Below are 20,324 nucleotides of genomic sequence, written 5' to 3'. Positions count from 1 at the left end.
ATATAGTGATTATAATAAACTTGGTAAGTTGGTATCATATTACTGTAAATTTATGGTTTATACTATACTACACCGGATAGATCTTTACTATCAGATGCACACAAACACACACACCCATATTGGTGTGTGTAGATCAACAGTACATGAAATTCAATCTATTTATATATTCTATGATTATATGATATGCACACATTTAAAAATAGTAAGCCATACATCTAAATGCAAACATTTTATATATAATACACAACATAGTTCTACATAGTACAACAACATTTATTATTCCCACATTATTATTCCGACACAGTGTCTCTTTAAACAAAGAAGCAGCACCATAACATAAGCTATAAATCAGAGTCACAACACAATCTTGCAAAACTTTTATTTAGTAGCACATGTAATAATTAAACAATACATTTGGGAAACAACATCATTTTTTAAATTTTTTTGCATCAAACCTGTGGGGCCCGGAACAAAGAAAGAACTAATCGGGCTGGCCCACGGAAGATGACTTGGAAACATCCGGCACAGCTGGCGGGGCTGCTTCTTCCAAACAGCTCTTCGTGTCGTCACTATTCATCAAGCCAACGCTCATCTTCTCCACTTCCTCTTGCGTGTATATATGTATCTTCGTAACCACCTCCACGAACTCACTAAAAATTAAAAAAATAAAATAAAAATATATCGATTATATATTTAGTCTTAGTAAAATTTTACGTTATGAATTCGATTCTTAATATTTTTTTGGGACTTACTGCCACGGGTCATCACCGACAACCATCATGTCGTTGTCGCTATCAGTGTACAACACGCGCCATCCGTTGTTCGGGTCCCGCAATAGACCTTCCATGCTAAACAGCCTCTCCAGTTCGGTGAGTAAGTCATCGTAACCGTACAATCTCGACAGATCAACGGCTCTCCCCACCAAGCTACCTTGTTTGTGAACCTATATTTATTTGTTGAGAAAAATCAATCCCACTAGTCTCTCCAAAAATCAGCTCATGTGCGCGAGCGTGTGTGTGTGTATACGAGTTTATTGCATTTAGTACCCATGTGTTATATCGAAATGCCCAAAAACTCCCCATGGTATTTTATTGGCAAAAACATCCTTATAATCTTCTTTTAGCAGACAACCCCCTAAATAGTGAACTTTTTAGGGAGTAGTTTGCTACAAAAATTGAATCATAGGGGTTTTTTTGCAAATAAAAATAACATGGAGAGTTTTTTAACAATTAGAAAAAACACATGGGTGTGGAATGCAATAAACTATGCAGCTATGTTTTTACTAACCTTAGTACAGCTTCTCTTACTAGGACCGAGTAAATTAAGGGCAGCAGAATGATCTTCCGTCAACGAAAACCCGAATATTTTACATGTCGGGACTTTCTCCTTTAAATGAATCTCATCATCATTCACATTTTTCACATGCATAATCGAAGTGACAGCTGGCGAAGATGCCTTGTCCGAAACCGGTTCAGCATTAGTGGGCCCACTCAGAACAGACGTACGGTTCGATAAATGATTCGATGACCTTGTCTGACAATCGGAGAAATTGGACATCATCATAGAAGGAGTGCTTTGGTAGACGCCCTTGTGCGGAACATGCATGCTTCTAGAACCTTCGGAAGCCAGAGGATAAAAGCTGGGCAGTATATTATTATTACTATGCCTTTGATGCGTGTTGTTGTTGTTGTTGCTGCTGTGATGAAGAACACCGTTGTAAACGCATTCGGGTTTGGCCCACGGACCGAGATCCAGGCCCGTTTTCCCGGATAGGGATTTGAACGAGCAAATTTCTTGACCTTGCAAGACCTTTGGAAACCAGTTGGATTCCAGAAAGCCGGTGAAAGTTGAGGGGGTTTGGTTCCTCACAAACTCCCCGTAGTTAATCTTATCAATCCTGTTCGGTGCGGGGTTGGGATTAAATAATCCTAATCCCGTAGGCTGCATATCAAACTCCAGCTGGCGATTTGTAACTCGATGATCGCTCCTGTAGAGATGTGTTGCTAAACCTACATTTTCTTGACCTTGCAAGACCTTAGAGGATCTCACCGATTCCTCGAAGTCCAAAAGTGATGCACCCCCTAAAACAAAACGAAAAAATTAAAATTAAAAAAAGAAATTCATAGCAAGTCTTAAAAATGATATTAAAAAAATATATATTTATATTTAAAAAAAAAATGGAAATTAGATATTCACCAGAGATTGGGCTGCTGTGTGGGGCCGACCTCAGTTTCTTCGTACGAGGCGACGATTGAATGCTCATAGATGCGTAGTTACCTGAGAAATCAATGTCCCACGGAGAAACTCGTTCTTGGTGGTTACTCATTATATCGTCATCCCAACGTACCTTTAGATATGTATACATGAACCAATATTATAATGTTATCTCTTTTTTGTTTTTTTTTTTAATTGAGCTACTCTCTAAAATTAATGATGCGATTGCACCAAATTTAACGACGTCCAACAAAATACTCCATTCGTTCCATAATATCTGTTGTTGTTTAAGGTTTTTACACACATTAAATATGGTTGATTTTAGGAAAGACACTAAAAAAGACTAAAATACTAACATTTATTATTTGAGGTGATAAAAGGGAGTTAATGTTTAACCTAGTTCGATTAATAAGGTTAAAATAGGAAAAAAAAAAAAAAAGACGCATTTAATGCATTATTGGAACTCTAAAGTGAAGTAATAAAACTACCATAAGGCATCTCCATTTTGAGTTCGGCCATCTATATGGATCCGAGTCCCCGATTCCAGTCACCACTCCACTGAATCTGAGAGAGAATAAAAATAAAAAATTATATATAAGAGTCGAATTATCATGGTATTATTATTTTTGAATAAAAAAATGTACCTTCGTTCTGGAGAATCGTCAAAGTCGAATCTCATTTTGAATCTGGCCCCGACAGGTATGCGAGTGGTGGTACATTTGACATATTTTTGGTAGGGGACGACAAAATCAGAGTGCGTCGCTCTGCAAAACAAGTGCTCTAGAATAGGTCACTCACAACCTAGACTTCAAATTAAGACTTTATATTATCTTCGAATAAGCACAAAATCAGCATATATGTATATATATATAACATCTTGATCATAACATTTATTTGTATTTTCACTTCTGGTGAGTGGTGAGTCTATTGTGTTTTCGTGTTTTCTTTTTTGACACGCAAATTCCTCCTTTTTCCCACAATATTTCACATATCATAAATCATAATCATCGCACTCCATTAACATTCAATCTTGAACATTTAAAACTTTACAGAAACACTTCGACCGAAAAATTACCAAAAAAAAAAATCCAATCTTGGGCTCCGTAAATTGACAATTGGACACGAGTTAGAGAAGAAAAATTACGTCGACAAACATGATCGTTACTATAATTCAATAATTTCATGGCCCAGTCAAGATTCTCCAGAAAATTAAAATTAGTAAAAAAAAAAAGTTGCAATAAAGTACCTTGGACTGTAGAAAACGGGAAATGTGCCATTGCTTGATAAAGCATTTGCCAAAGGAGAAAGAACGTTTTTGAAAGAAGTCTGATTTTTAATGATCGAATCAGGCAAACCATTTCTCGGTCGAGCAGCTCTCCTTATTCCCAACCGCAATTCTCCCGATTCTCCCCTGCAATATATACAAAGAAATACGGATACATACAAAATAGAGGGTGTTAAGTTCTAATTGCACTCTCTTTCGAAAAAGAATTCAAGAATGAAGATTAATGCGGTAATTCAGTTTCCGGTTGATTTTATTTAGTTTCCTTTTTTTACCTTACAAAATCGAGGATATATACGAATTCAATGATTTTTTTTTTCTTTGAAAAGTACCTGAGAAAGAGAACCGCATCACCCGATTGGAGATTCTTCTGGCTAACAAAAATACTCCATCCTGTAGTAAGCAAATGCCGCCTTGGCTGACCTGTTTGTTATTAAGGTTTAGAAATCAACTCGTCAGAATTTTACGAGTTAAAAATATAAACTCGTACCTCTGTAAATGTGTCTGAATTTCCACTCAACTCCATGGAGATCTTTAGCAACGAGTTCCTGCGAGGGCCTTTGCTCTTTATAATCCTACACCGAAAAAATGTTGTTTCGTGACAAACTTCAACGAAAACCGAAAATGATCGAAACTGTGGAAGATTAAACGGTGTCGAACCAGAGGAGGGAAGCAATCTTCAGCAGCTCTACGAGGAACAGAGAATCCACCGTGGGTGCTCGTATCGGAGGCGGTGAGGGTTTTGCAGAACATGTGGGAAGTCGACTTTGCTGGCTGAACCCTAGTTTCATCCTCGTCACCGCTCGTGTTTCCGCTCTCTTTGCCTTCTGATTTCGGCCCCACCATCTGCATATAAGTACTAGTAACATTATTATCAAGAAAACTCAAAAATTGATACTTTGAGAAGTTCCTCAAAAAAATCATCAATTCGAAAACTTCTCCAACACCGAAAAAAAACACCCCGAAATCAAGAAATCAAGAATTTCAAATTCTTGCACTAATCAAAAACATAAAAATACTCCAAAAATTAAAAACTAAAAAATCCCAATTCCTTAATTAAGACAGATAATTTATAAAATTGCCAAATGGTGGTACCTCAGATAGAGGAAGCAGGTTCAGCTGAATGTACACCTCATCATTTTCCTTGTTTGCCTGTTCCAAAACACTATTATTACACACTAACACACACACACACACACACACACACACACACACACACACACACACATATATAGACACACACTTACAAGTAGCTGAACATCAACAACCCTACAAAAGATTTGAGAGGGGAGATCAAAAGTGGGGATCTCCATGGGAGGAAAGGTCAAAGCAGAGGAAGAAGCTTGTTCCACGTGGCCTTGTGGGAAATACACAACCACATTCCCTTTCTTCGGAAAATTCGTGAGCGGCCCAGCACAAGCATGCCACAGCTCCATAAATATCGATGACGGCGGCGGCGGCGGCGGAGCATCAGATTTTTTTTTCGAACAAGGCGAAGATGACTCAGACGCAGCAGCAGCATTCGAAGAGCACGACGAAGTCGAAATCGACAAACACCCATAAACGCAACCGCCACCTCCCCCTTTGTCGCATTCCCCTCCATTCACACATGCTGCGACGCCGTTTCTCTCCGCTACTTCATTCACCGCATGATTCAGATCAATAATTTCCATGAATTCCCCCAAATTAAAAATAAATAAATAAAAACGAAAAAAAAAACTCTCCTTTTTCTTTTTTAATGATTAATGAAATAAAAATCAGTCGCTGTATTTTTTTTCAAGATGGGATTTTTAATATCATCAAAAGAAGACAAATTCGTGGGCAGGAAAAAAATAAAATTTACATATAAAGGTGGTGTCTTTAAACTTTAAAGCAAGAAGATGAGAGGGATTTTAACAAAGAAGATATAGCAAGAACAAAAAGTCATGTTTTTTTTTTTTTTTTTTTTTTTTTCTGGAAAAAAGAAAACAGGTTATTATTAATCTAAAAGATGTGAAGAAAAAGAGAGGGCATCAAAAAAAAAGAAAAAAAAGGGGGGGGTATGATTCGTCCTCCCCCATTCGCAGTTCTGTGAAGGGGGGAGCAGCAGCTGCAGCAGACATAGACAATTGCTTGGGCAAAGCACAGAAGCAAGCTAAAGGCTAAAGAAAAAAACCAAATGGGGTAGTGCCTCTTTTGGACTTAAGATTGTTTTTGTGTGTGCGTGTGTGTGTGTGTTTGTGTGTGAGAGATAAAGATTGTAGAGAGAGAAAGAGACTACAAAGAAACTGTGTTAAGTGGAGGGGACAAGTTAAGGCAGTACAGAACCCACAGCCAAACCTCATACCCCACTCCTCTTTTTCTTTTTTTTTAGCTTTTTATGATTTTTTTTATTTTTTTTTTGTATTAAAAGAAGATTAAAATAAAATAAAATAAAAATGTCATTTTGTTGATTTATTTTATTTTGTTTTATATTTTTTGTTTTATTTAGTTTCCATTGAATGCTAAACAAACTTGCAGGGAAGCCATTAATGGTGTGCGCCAGATCATATCTGGTAAAATGAATTAATTAATAGAAGAAATGTGTACCGAATTATTTTCACCATTGCACAATTAATTTTACATGCCATTTTTGGGTACTCAAAACTCTTATGTCTCGTGGGATAATTAAGTAAGTGACAATCGACTCGGGCCGACCTGAAGTTTGATGGCTCGATCCGATTTTATTCGAATTTGAATCATTTTATTAAACTATTGCTCTAAGCTGACACAAGGGCTTATAAATTTATCCAATCTTGATTAGTATATTTCATTTGTATACAATGAACATAATTATGTGACAAGATTAATCATGCCAATAAAAAAAGTGATGGAGAAAAATATTAGAATATGTTTTTAAGTGATAATAAGCATGATCCATCCATTTAGATTAGCAAAAGTGGAGCTTCAATTATGCCATTGACCATGGAAATAGCATCTCTTTTTATTTATTTTTAGGACCTACCCACAAAAAGAATACGGGTAAAACTAAAAGGACCATCTTTTGTATTTGGATATTGGAAACACTCTCTTGTACCCATTCAAAATAATTCAATTCACAAATTATCATATTTTGTCCTCAAATGTTTGATGGAGTTCCGAGAGTTTGATGTTCGAATCGTTTTGTTGATATTTTTAAGGTGGCGCTCGTTGCGTACTGCAGGATTTATAGTTCTTAGTGTAGTATGTAAACTATTGTACGATGACTTTCAAGTGTGATTTGAGCTGACTACAAATGGTTTTCAGTGTAGTATGTAAATTATTATACGAGAGCAAAATTAGCGATGTTATTCCAAAGTAGATGGATCAACTAGATGACTTTCAAGTGTGATTCGAGCTGAAGTGAGTGATCGAGAGTATTATTAATTTTGCAAAAACTCAAATAACCACCCAAAATAGTATATACATATATATTGCCGAGTGATCAATACCTCATATCATATTTATAGATGGTACCGATTGTCCATCTCTTTTATAGAATCCATGTGGGGCAAGTGTAAGAGTATAATCTTGTAAAAATTCAATGTGAGAAAAAAGTGTAGAAATTATGCTCTAATCGGACTTTACTTATATAGGGTAGAAATTATGACCTAATTTAAATGCAACACTGAAATCAATCAAGTGTATAATACAGTTGTTAAGTATACGTCGTAGATGTACGTATAGGTTAGAGAGAGAGAATCGTGAAATGTAATAGCTGGGCCCACCTAAGAGTTTGGCAGCAACTATCGTGGGAGTGCTGCTGTGCTAGTAGTTAGGGCTCAAATGCCTTTAAAGTTTGAACATACTCTCTCAAGTCATTATCATGCACCCTCACCACTTTCGTCTGCTCCGCGCGCTTGAGCCACACGCTCCGGTGAAATGCATTATTATTATAATTATTAAAATTCTACCCTTTTTATTTCATATTTTCCATTTATTTAAAAGAGAGCACGTATTTTGAATCTCATAAAAACAAACCGCACGCATAAAAAGGCGCGTGAAGGAGGCAGTAAGATTTGCTTGCGCTGTTGGCGCTGCCAGCTAGGCCCGCCTCTTTCGATATTTCTCTTTCACTCTCTGCTATGTATGTACTCGTATAGTATAGTCGTGTATGTATACGCACATTGCATAGGAATTTACGGATAGCAATTCGCCTCCAAGTTGGCAACAATAACGAGAATGCCATTGAGCTCCCCCCACATTTTTCGGTCACGGCCATAGTTGACGGTGACTGGTCCAACTTTGAGTCATTTTCCGCAGCAGCACACGAGCAGCATTCCAAATACATGTGATTTTACCTCAATACCCTTGTCTTCATTTTGGACCGTATATTATTTTTTTCCATACCATTGAAAGGCCCATTGATTACACAAGTGGACTTGTGCAATTTGAATATCACAAGATACAACCCCCTTTTTTTTTTTTTTTTTTTTTCTTTTTACAATTTGAATGATTTATAGTTAGTAGAATACAATTAAGCTTAGTACAATTTGTACGATATTAACAATTCGTCGATGTATCAGGGAAACTTCAACTATTTTACGCTGCCGCGTTTCGAACACGTTTCGTGTCCGACACTCAAGGACAGTTGTCGAACACATTATGAATGCACGAGATATGATCACACAGGTTAATTTGATCAATCTTCAAAAAATAACACACCTGCATCGACTTTATTAAAGTCACAATCTTGTCACTATCGCTCTTTAATTCCTTACATATACGTATAAATATGACTGATATATATATATATATAAGAGAGAGAGAGAGAGAGAGGGCAAAAAGAAAAGAAAAGAGGGGCATTGGCAATGGCGTTGGAAAGTGAAAGATGATAAATTGATCTGATTTAATTAATTTCTCAAATAGAAAAAAAAGAAAAAGAAAAAACAGAGACCCCTCGAGAGTTATGCCGGCCAAAGTATACATAATGCGCACACACAGAAAAAATATATATATATATGATAAATAAATAAATGTATGTATGTGTGTATGAGTAGAGTACTGTATGATGATAAGCACAAGACACACACAGTATCACGTTCCACACTGAAGGATATAATTCACACAGTGCGTGTGTGTGTGTGTTTTATCTGCTTTAATCGAACCATGTTTGTCGGGGGGAAGAGAGAGAGAAAGTGAGGAGAGAGAGAGAGAGAGAGAGAGAGAGAGAGAGAGTGGTGGACCGCCCCCCGCGTTCATCGTACCCTATCTCTGTATATCATCCGTCTTTTTCCGTCCCACACCGGTCAATCTTAATTAATCCCCCACTCTTATCATATACATACATACTGTATCTCACTTTTTTAATTATATTATAATATTCCTCATTTAAGCTTCCTGCTGTTTAATAATATATTCTCAATTATTAAGCTTGGATACCGGAGGGACTGTACGGTCTGAAATTGTATAATTTTAGGGGGCAGATTTTGAATTTCTATGAATTATAGGGTAAGAAATGCAATAAAATAAAATTTGAGGTGGGCAGGATTTCACTGGCCTTGATTCATATCGGGACAATTTACTTGTGCAACAATTCGAGACAAGGCCCATCAAGGAAACAACATTTTCACAAACTCACAATTTCTCAAGGGAAAAATTAGCTATTTATTATATACTATAATAATAATTAGCTTTTCAAAGTAAAGACAACTACACTTAATTTTGTAATTTTACATAGAATAATAATCCAATTGGTTGCTTAATCGTAGGATAAAAAGTGGATATAAATAAAACATGAGAGTGATGATGGTAGTTGAAGAACTCTTTTCAACTAGTACATTGTCTCTCCGACAATTTATATGGCAAGCAATCTCCATTAAACACTAAGGTAATCTCACTATCTATCTTTTCCTTTACACTTTATTTGTTTTCGGGTTAATTAGATAACCAAACACCAAATTAGATACGAGGGTATCAAAATGTTGGATCTTGGACCCCACGAATTATTTAATCCAGCCCATTAACTCATTTCTCTCCTCAGCCAACCCGATAAAAAACCAGTTAAACAGTCGGTCAAAACTTGAGAATTCTCTAAATCTTTAAATTAGACAGTTGATTCTCACCATTTGATCCAGTCAACTCATTCGAAGTACTTACCATTTTGTTCTGATCTAGGGTTCCGAGTTTTTGTATTGCTTTATACTGAACTGTTGGAGCCATCGCCAGTGGTTTTCTGGACGAGGAACGTGATGTAAGAAATTGAGCCATAACATAAAGATGAGCTTCTCCATCCAATTAGAGTTTAGCAGTTCAGTTCATAGCTTCTCTGTTGGTTTGTTTCTTCAGTTCACTGTTTTTTGTTTCTTTTGTTCTTAGATAACCTGCAATTCCCTAATTCCATTCCAATAAATAAACTTTGTACTAGATTACGTATTATGTATTTCTTCTAACCATCTTCGAGTTCAAATTGATGCCTTACATCAACAAATAGATTTGTTTCCACACTTATATGTTAATCACTAATCAAAACTTAAAATATCAAAGGTGAGAGGTCTCAATCTTGAAGAATAGCAAACTAAATGTCTTTATCTCCATGCTCATTAATAATGGGACTGTAAATTAATTGGGCCACCTTATGAGTCTTGTCACAAGTTAATTCGACAAAAGTTTTAATACCTCATCAACCCGCTCATGATTTTTTTTTTTAAATTAATTATTAATAAATTATACAAAATATAATTAAAAATATTTCAAAATTAGAAACTAAACTTGCCCAAATAAAAAAAGAAAAGTCTGTTATGAATAATAATAACAATAACATATTAACATATACAGTTAAACCTCTATAAATTAATACAGTTGGGACCATCAAGATTTCATTAATTTAGCGAAATATTAACTTATCGATAAATTAATAATTATTAATTTATACATTAATTAATAACTTATTAATTTATGAAATTACTTTTATTATTATTTTCAATAAATACATTTTTTTTTTAATATTTTACGTGTATATTATTCATTGTACCATTCGTTCACTGCACTATAGAGCCCGTTTCACGAATGGAAGCTCTTAAAACAGTAATGGTATAGAACGATTTATGTTGAGTTATGAGAAAACTATACCGAAAGTTCTAACCATGTTAAGAAAAGTGAGGGACGAGATTGATGGTAATGTGAACTTCTACAAGAAACAAGCGAGAATTAAATTATATTATATTAAGCCTTCACAGATCTATAAAATATGCACTATACTATGTAATTTAAGAAATTTGTTTATGCATTATTAGTTTATATATTATATGGGGCTTCTTAAAATTTTCGAATGTGTATTATCTTAAAAAAATTAGCAAATTATTAATTTAGCACGTTGTCCCTAAGTCGGGACCGAGAAAATTTATTATTTAAGCGAGGTTATTAATTTATCTGGTATTAATTTATCAAGGTTCTAGTGTATACTTTTATAATAAAAAATACATAAATAAATAACTCGCTTAGGTATTCAAAAGCTCATGAACTGACTCGTGGGTTGCAGTCGAGACCGTGGACTCGATTTGAGAGCAAGCTCGAATCGGGATCAGCTAAAACTTAGCTCATTTATGCATAAATTTTAACTATTTATAAAATATTAGATAGATATTTCGTTCAAAAGTGATGTTTTAATTAGTGGTTGCCAAAAGCCAACCACTAACTAATGGGCCAACAATTGTCGTTAAAACAATAATTAAGAGGTGGGACTCTCAACTTTTAACTTTCTTTTGTTGTCGAGCTCTAATTAGGGGGAAATTTGTTGGGCCTTAATTTGTTATTTTCCACGTGGGCCTTATTAATTTTTAATTAGGTAAATAGGTAAACATGAGTCATGTCATTGTCCCATGTTTAATCTTTGTTCTAACACATCATGTTTGTTTGTCATTATCAATCTCTTAGACAATTCTAATTTCTACCTAAGTGGTGGGAGTGAGGGGTGCATATGCAATTTCATGAGTCTTGTTCTGTCTTTGGCTGATTGGATGTTCTTTTTATCACTAATTTCTGTCTTGTGATTATTTTTTTTATTGTTTTTCAATAACGTTATTGATTGGAGTGTTATATTTGTTATCGGGATAAATTACGATCCCTTGAGTTAAGGTTAAATTACGAAAAAAATCCTTATGTTTGAGTAGTCGCCACTGCTCCTCAGGCCTCAACTATGAATCTTCTTACCTGTTTACTTTTACGGTGTCAAATTTAGTGAAATCTTTTGAATTATGTGAAATACTTGACAATCTTTTATCTCATATGTTGACGTATTTCCTCAAGACTCCTCGTGAGAAATCTGGGTTTGTTTTTCATTTTTGATGCTTCATATAGTTCAAAGTTCATATATAAAGACAAATCTCTAATGATCCATTAATATACAATCTCATAAATGCTGCATCTCTCTTATAACAAAATCATTCTGCTGATAGTGACTTTAAATATGTGTATATAAAAGTTAAAACACCAAAAAAGAAAAAGGATAAATATATACATATTAATCCGGGTATATATAAATCCAGTCCAATCAAATTGGGCTTATTGTCTTGCTATTGCACCAACACCTACGAGTATGAAGAAATAAGGTGTAAACGAGTTAACCTAACCATTTTGTGTATTTTTTATTATTTTTATTTTTTATTAATATTATTAGAAATTTATTATTATAAATTATAATAAAAAATTCAAAGAAATAAATTGACAAGATATTTTTTATTTATTTATATTAATTATATTTTAATAATAAAAAAAACTCGTGAACCGGCTGACGAGCTCACGAACAAGTAAAAATGAGCTTGGACTCGACTTGTCAGAAAGCTCGAGCTCGAGCTCCTGTCCAGCCGGCTCGACTCGTTTTCACCCCTAGACCGCTTCTTACCCTTAAGAAAACTTTTGAATTCTGATTACATATATGTGGATCTTACATTAGTCTCAAGAAAAAAAAACAACTAGACTCAAGTAATATAACGTACTTGTTAATTATCAATTTCATACATATATTTCTACTTTTTAACTATAAAAAAATATAAACACACAATTGAATATAAATATATGATCAAGTATAATTATATATACGCCTATACGTTTTGATCTCGATGATGATCACTATCGTAGGGTACAATTTCGACATTTTCTTCTGTGATCTCGTGATCATCCCCAGATGAGGCAAACTCTGTGACTGTGAGAGAGGGTACTGCTCGTCTGTGGGAAGGTATACCCGGGGAAGCAGCCCTGGAGTTAATCTGCACCGTCGACGATGAAGAATCGTCTTCAACGGTAATAGATTGTTGCGAGTACGGAGACGGAGACGACACTTTCTTTCTCTTGTGCTTCACCTTTGCATGCCACTGTTTTATTGCGTCGAGTGTTTGTTCTTCTAATATTGCGCTCTTGTATTGCGATCCCATCTGTGTATAACGTACATTTAAATAAGTTATATTTGAACAATTTAATAAATTCCTATAAAATAATTTCCAGAGTGTAAAAATGTTAATTAATTACTTAATTTATATAATAAATATAGATAAATTAAGGAAATAAAAAAACAAGGAAGTAATAATTGAAGGGAAGAACCTGAGTGACAAGAGCATACAGGGGAAGAGTGATATAACTGCAGAGTACTTGAACCATCACCCTGCAAACATTTACATTTTAATTAATAAATATATTTCTTTTCATAATATTAATTAATAAAAACATAAAAAGAAGAATTGAATTTTGATAAAAATAATACTCACGCTAGTACCACCCTGATAACGATGATTTCTACGTTTTCGTGGTAGCAGGATCTGATCCCAAATTGCCACTGTAAATATCAAAAAAGAAAATTTAAATATAAGTTAATTAAATGATGAAAAAAAAAAAGAAAATCGAAAAATAAGTTATATATATGAAATGATGAGATTAAATGAGAGAGAGATATATGTATATATATATGATCGATGATGGTTAAGGGAAAATGTACGTACCGTGACCCATATGAAGAACGAGAACTCAAACGCGTTCTGCCGTAACAATATTCGACGAGTCAAATTCTTTAAACATTTTTAAAAATTATGTTTTGACTATTTTGTGGCGTAAGAAACGAGTAAAATAAATCGAGACGTACCATAAAAAGAGTGAAATGGAGAAGGTTGAGGACGAATTGGGGTCGTTCGAACCAGAAGAAGTTATTGTTTGGTTGTACCAAAGGTGCTCCTTTTATTACAGTGTTCTGATTTGTTAGCTGCATTGCCATTCTCGCTACTATTACTTCCAATTTCGTCCCGACGAACAGAACGATCTACAAATTAATTAAATCCATATTGTTTATTTATTATTATGAAACAAAATAGACAAACAATACTAATTAATCAAATAATTCGTCATATGCATATAAACTTACAATTAGCGGCAGAAACGAAACCCAAAGATACACATTCCAACCTATATATGATGAAATCGTAGAATTTCAGCACTTGGCGGTTAATTAAAATCATCGTGAAAATGTTCGGGAAATTAAATGAACACACACACACATATATGTATATATATTTTATGTATATATTATTACTTACCATGTACATCAACCAGCAGAAATACAACAACCAGTAACCACATCGGTGGGCTGTCGATGAAAATTTCAGAACAAAAATAAATTGTGTTGGATTTATATATATTATTGTCAATTTGAAATTAATATATTTATGCGATAGGAAAAATCGAGTTGTGCAATATGGTGTGTGTTCGTATACCTTATTCCGACGACAGATTTGAAATCATCTTCGAGAGATCGTTGTATGTACTTTTGGAAATTGAATGAATTATTGGTTGATAAATGAGCCTATGGGATAAAATTAAGTGTCGAAATCACGTTTCGCCTAATTACGTACTTCAAATGATTATAAGTAGTAATTAATAATGATAATGGACAACGCGGATGAATTATGAATTTATATATGTATAAATAAATACATACTGAAATAAATCCATGGCGTAGAGTGAAGTAGTCGATTTTGGCCACGGAGTTGAAGAATTGCCTGAAAAAACATTTCTACAGACCGAATTCAGTCGCAAATCGTCAATTATATATATATATATATAAACGGATAATAAATAACAAAATAAACACTGAGTTTTTTTAAATGTAGTAGCCAGCGAAAATAATACGCACGTACAATCCACAGGTAAGCAGGAATTGCAGTGAAAGTGCTCAAATGTCGCCTCCCGAACGTCGTTTGCCTTGTATATCGAAATCTTTCGGGATCTGTGCACATTTTTTTCATGCATCAATAATAATTAACATCATCTCAATTTTTTTCTTCTTTTTTTTCTGGTATACAACTTAATAAAAAGCGAAATAGACGACGTAGTATAGTACCATTTGCTACCATATATTCTGTAGTTTGCGTCTCCTTCTCCCAACTTTTCCATCTCCTCATCTGCAAATATATTACAAGTGTAGTCCAATATTTTTGCACTAAATTTCAAATAAATATAACTAAAAAACCTTTAATTAATGAATTAATATTGTAGAAATAAAATGATAAAGTAGTTGTACCTTGGCCCTTCCTAAACCCATAGTAGCCAGACTATAGACAATTTGTATGGCTGCCATCACAAATATGAAAATGTTGAGCTGATTTATTCCCTCTTCTGACATCATTGAACTCATTCCCTATCCAAAATGTAATTAATCATATTATTAGTTTTCCTCATTAATTCAAAATACACCAATGTTTGCACAAAAAAGGGCCTAGGAAACCGAAATTAAAACCCGAAACCCAAAACCCGAAAACCTGAAACCCAATTTAAAATTTTGCATTGATCCCCATACCCACTATTTTCGGGGCGGGTAAAATTGCCATCCTACCTAGAAGTATGAAAATATTGTCCTAGTGCCAAAATTACTCATCCTACCTTTATTAAGCGCAACACGTGGAACCAAATTACAACGAGGATGAATCCGTTACGTTATGGTATTTCGGTGGCTCTAAGCAAATTTTGAAATGAACGAACCTTAGAGGCACAATGATCGAGAGAATTCGATGCTGAGTCATCGGCAAGTGATCTTTGATGATAATGATGAGATAAATCAACGGCCTTGAATTGATCATGTGCGGAATTGCGGGTGAATGAGGTCCGTAGATGCTCTACGATAGTCTTGGTAACTTGTTGGTTTCGGCATGGCAGCATCGAATTTGCGACCTTATTCGATATGCATATTTTCGACAACCATCTTTGTGTCACTGTTAGTATCAGTGACATGAATCCCAATTGCATCAACACTGCACCAAAACACACACACACACACACTTAAAAATATATATATATATATAAATATAATTTTTTTTTTAATTTCCTATAAAAAATAAAATAATTATGGGTAAATGGGTTTTCGAGTTTTTTATTACAACACCTGATTTCAGCTTCTCTGTCGCTTCATACATAGCAGCCTTCTTATGTTTCTTGAGCCACTACACGACAAAAACATACACACACACACAAACGCTTTCAGTTCAATTTGTGGAAGAAATGCACTACTGTGCGGTTCGGTACAATTAGACCGTTAGCCGCTGAAAGAAAATTAAACTATATGTAACTAATATATAAAAGTGCGCTTACGTGGCCGGCAAGATGAATAAGGTGTTCGATAAAAATGCCAAGGAAGATGAACACAAAACACACTGTTGCAACAGCCCAAGTGGGGGTATGTAGCAGAGACCGGCTTATACCACCTGCGGCGGCGCCGCCGCCGTCTCCTCCTTCTCCGGCCGCCATATTTTCAAAATTTTCTTGGAGCTGAAAATTGAAAAATAAGGAATGGGAGTGGGTACGATCAATAAAGTTCAAGTAGGAGAGTTTTTTTTTTTGTTCAAAATTAAATGTTGAAAGAAAGAGTGGGACCCACAAGTAGGTGACATAAAATAGAGAGTATTAAATAATTGCAATTATCAAAAAAAAAAAAAAAAACTTAGAAAGTCCTCAAAAATTAATTTGATGGGAGGAACAAATCCAAGTCGGTGTATAGTGAAGGTCGTGTCTACATGTTTTGACTTGGCCTTTCTTCGTTCTGTTTTAATCGTCGTTTTTCAGTTTTACACAGAGAGTTAAAGATTTTATTATCTATGTCTTGATTTAGGCTAAAGCGACATTGAATTATAATTAATAACAGCAGAGACGAGTTAAAGAAAAAATAGTGTTGAAAATAATTAATAAAGATATAAATTAAGTAGAAATCAAGAAATTAATAGAATATTGAAAATTTAAAGTGATAAATAATATTGAATAAATTTACAGATACTACAAATAAAGGGAGCAAGTGTAACAATAAATTGCGTCAATTCTAACATTTAAGTAAGAACATGGCCATCAAATTCTTACCTATCGTTGTTGCAATTAGTGTGCATGTAGTATAATTAATTAATTAATTCCAATTACTCGAATTCATCCAACGGTCAATTGTTGGTAGAACGTATCTTTTATCTTATGATATAGTCGGATGAATTATATATATAATTTTGTTAAATGCAAAACTTTTTTATGTCTTTTCGATACGATAGCTATAGACTATAGTTGCTTATAAAATTTAAAATAAAAATAATAGATAAATAAATAAAGATTTTTTCTTTTTGTTTGGTCTGGTCAATTGGTCAAAAGCTTTATTATTATATTGCCATTTAAAAAGCGGTTAAAGATATGAAAACAAAAAGACCTTCCCCAGATATTGGTTTAGGTTGTATCGTAGAGGTCAAGTTGAAATATATTTTTCAAGTGAAATTTATAAAATAAAATCCAATTAAATAAATTAATAAATGTATAGAAGTCTATTTATTGTAGAGGGCGATGGTTGATGTCAAAATCTACATTCTAACTTAAGTTATGAACTCATTATTAAATTGTTGAATTTTTTTCTTTTTTAATTTGCCCTTTTTAGTTATAAGATGTGCGACAAGTGTACACACACATTATTGAACCAAAAATGTATGATATAAATTCAATCGATACCAATATTTTTGGTTATGTTTTCGTTTCAATTTTATTCTTTTCCCGAAACGAAAAAGAATTATGTGATTCTGTCGTGTTATAAATATTTTAAATTGACTCTGCACCAACTATGATTGAATTGATCATACTTTTGAAACAAAAAGGTGTGTGCAGTACTACTGAAGCTTGGTCATCTGGTGTGGGTGGTCTATTATTTATATTTTCAACTTTAAAATTGTCTAGTAATTTACATTGTTATTATATATATGATTAGGACATGTAAAGATTCAAGATTATTTTAATAAAAAAATAATATTAAATAAATAGGTGGTGGTGGGGGTGGGGGTGGGGGTAATTTAAGATGTTACGTATTGTGGCAAATTGTGGTGTCAAGTTACAATGTTGTAACTTAGAGGGTGTTTGGCTAAATTTATTTTAAACAGTTGATAAGCTTTAACGTTCGATAAGATATTTTAAGAGCTGATAAGTTGTTACATTTTATTTTTATGAGTAATTTTTTGAGTGTTTGGATAATGAGCTTATTTTTTTACTCATTATAAGATCTTAAATAAAAATGTGGGATATAGGTATTTTTTTTTTTTAAATCTTACTTGCTCTTTAACAACTTATTTTTTTTTAAAATAAGATTTTTTAAAGAAAAATTACCAAACACTTTGGAAGAGCTTATAAGCTTTAAAACATCTTATAAGCTCCTTTTAACATCTTATAAGCTTAGTGTTATTTCTTGAAATTTAATTTGCATCTTGTAACAAGTTGACTTATAAATTGTAATATGACAACATGATCCAAAATTTCACTCCATATTTTTGGGCTGAAATTAACTATTAAGGCCCAAAATCTTTGGGCTAATGTTCGTTCAGGTTTCTGTTATTAAGGGTCTCCATGGGGAGCTGAAATTATTATTATTATTATTATTATTATTATTATTATTAATGAAGAATCCTTCAATTTGCCCTTTATTTATTCCGTTATTAAATTTAAAATGGACATAAAACAAAATAATGAAATAAATGAGTGTGTTCCACTTGTGAAGCAGACAATAGTAAAATATTTAAATTAAAAAGAATAATTAGGAAAAGAAGAGTTGACTCGGTAAACGAACTACTTTTTGCATGGTTGGGCGGGTCGGGTCACACAACTTGTCACCCAAACTCTCCAGTCTAAGAGCCTGTTTGGCTAAGCTTATAAGCTCCTAAAAACATCTTATAAGATGTTAAAAAGTGTTTGGTAAAAAAATTCGAAAAGATCTTATATTTTCAAAAAATAAGTTGTTAGGGAGCTTATAAGATGTTTTTAAAAAAGTACCCCACCCCACCTTTTTTCAATAAGATCTTATTTGCTTCTTTACTAAAACACTTAAAATACAAAATTACCATCAAATACTTTATTATATTACATGAATACTAATAACATTTATATTTCATCTAAACAACATATTCTTGTAATCAAGATTAATAATTAGTTAAAATATAATTATCATAATAATTGTAAAAAAAAATGTTCTCTATTTATATTTTATATGTATATAAAAATACCCGAATATTCTTATTATCTCAATAATAAATTATATTTCTTTTATCTAGCTATAAAAAAATATACATTTCTTTTACAACCTTTATATTATTATATATTAATATATTAATGGGAGAAAAATTAAAACTTTCACAAATCTGTTTCATTAAAATATTTTATTACACTTCATTTTATTTTAAAAAATTGTCAAATGTCATATCAACATACATAAAAAAATATTTGGTATGTTTAATATATAATTTTATATTATTATTTTTATTTGAAAAATTAATTTGTAAATATTATTATAATAACATTTTAGGAACAAAATTATTTAAGTCGAATTAGTTTGACAGTTATAATGGCGTCATGTACTTTTTTGTCATTATAGTGATAAACAGACCTTTTATTTCCAAACACCTGATTAACTTATAAAAACTAAAATTAACTTATAAGTTACATATCCAAACACCTTAAAAATTAATTTTTAAAATAAGATCTAACAGCTTATCAGCTCCTAAAACATCTATCAGATGTAGGAGCTTATAAGATGTTTTAAATAAGCTTAGCCAAACGGGCTCTAAGTCAAGAAGACCGTAGTGGATGTCTCTTTACGTAACCCAAAATGCATTCATTCATTCATGTAATGAAACAAAAAGACTGTCCAAAAGACTTGTTTTTAAGAGTCATGTTTAAGGAATAATTAATTAAAGAAACTTGTTAATTAGCAATCCAGGGATTTAAGGATAAGTTAACCTAAGAAACAAACAAATGCATGCTTACAAATATCATTGCAATCAGATGGTATTAGAGAAATTAATTAATAATTAGGAAGGATAATTAAGCTTAATATGTTTAATCAAGCATTGCCATCAAATGGTATTTAATATTTTTTTAGATATAAAGTTTTGTGTTACGATTATTTGAAATGACACGTGTTTAGTACAAACTTAATTTTCCCGTGATTCATGTATGTATATAATAATTGGAATTTAACTATAATTTCTTTCTGCGGTTCATATATGCTTCTAATTGTTTATTGGTATTGTTGTCGTTATTTGATTAGAATTGTAGAAAATATTCATAAACTATGTTATTTGATTAGAATTGTAGAAAATATTCATAAACTATGATTTCCCAGATAATGCATTCTCAAGGTCCTTAATTACTTCTTTTCCCTATAATTTTGAGGCGTCAACCAATAAAGATAAAAGAAAAAGTAATCATTGAATTCAAATTAAAATTGGGAAACATTGACTTAATTCAAAAATAAAAAATCGGTAATGAAAGAATTTGCAGCTTGTAAATCATACGAGAGATATAAATCGCGTTAATTTTACCATGTATGACAAATTTCACCTAACTATCA

General features: G+C 32.9%; 2 protein-coding genes across 2 annotated transcripts; both read right to left on the bottom strand.

The window, feature by feature from the left end:
* Window positions 1-216: 216 nt before the first annotated feature.
* ARF4 (auxin response factor 4) lies at window positions 217-5,918 on the bottom strand. Its single transcript, XM_012983186.2, has 12 exons — window positions 4,744-5,918; window positions 4,592-4,648; window positions 4,157-4,342; window positions 3,987-4,071; window positions 3,829-3,919; window positions 3,461-3,625; window positions 2,859-2,978; window positions 2,703-2,778; window positions 2,197-2,347; window positions 1,288-2,081; window positions 753-943; window positions 217-650 (listed from the first exon to the last, which is right to left on the bottom strand). The coding sequence occupies exons 1-12, from the start codon at window positions 5,167-5,169 to the stop codon at window positions 482-484; spliced, it is 2,511 nt and encodes an 836-aa protein (XP_012838640.2). The 5' UTR covers window positions 5,170-5,918; the 3' UTR covers window positions 217-481.
* Window positions 5,919-12,331: 6,413 nt separating this feature from the next.
* Window positions 12,332-16,519, bottom strand: MLO3 (Seven transmembrane MLO family protein). Its single transcript, XM_012983185.2, has 15 exons — window positions 16,061-16,519; window positions 15,855-15,912; window positions 15,455-15,723; window positions 14,997-15,113; window positions 14,817-14,877; window positions 14,614-14,702; window positions 14,415-14,489; window positions 14,191-14,279; window positions 14,014-14,063; window positions 13,842-13,882; window positions 13,566-13,739; window positions 13,426-13,461; window positions 13,195-13,262; window positions 13,031-13,091; window positions 12,332-12,864 (listed from the first exon to the last, which is right to left on the bottom strand). The coding sequence occupies exons 1-15, from the start codon at window positions 16,214-16,216 to the stop codon at window positions 12,535-12,537; spliced, it is 1,674 nt and encodes a 557-aa protein (XP_012838639.2). The 5' UTR covers window positions 16,217-16,519; the 3' UTR covers window positions 12,332-12,534.
* Window positions 16,520-20,324: the final 3,805 nt, after the last annotated feature.

The sequence above is a fragment of the Erythranthe guttata genome, chromosome 14 (genome assembly GCF_056151865.1).
Source record: "Erythranthe guttata isolate IM_541 chromosome 14, IM_541, whole genome shotgun sequence".
Classification (NCBI taxonomy): domain Eukaryota; kingdom Viridiplantae; phylum Streptophyta; class Magnoliopsida; order Lamiales; family Phrymaceae; genus Erythranthe; species Erythranthe guttata.
Note: the sequence above shows the minus strand (reverse complement) of the source record. Positions and strands in the feature narration are given on the sequence as shown.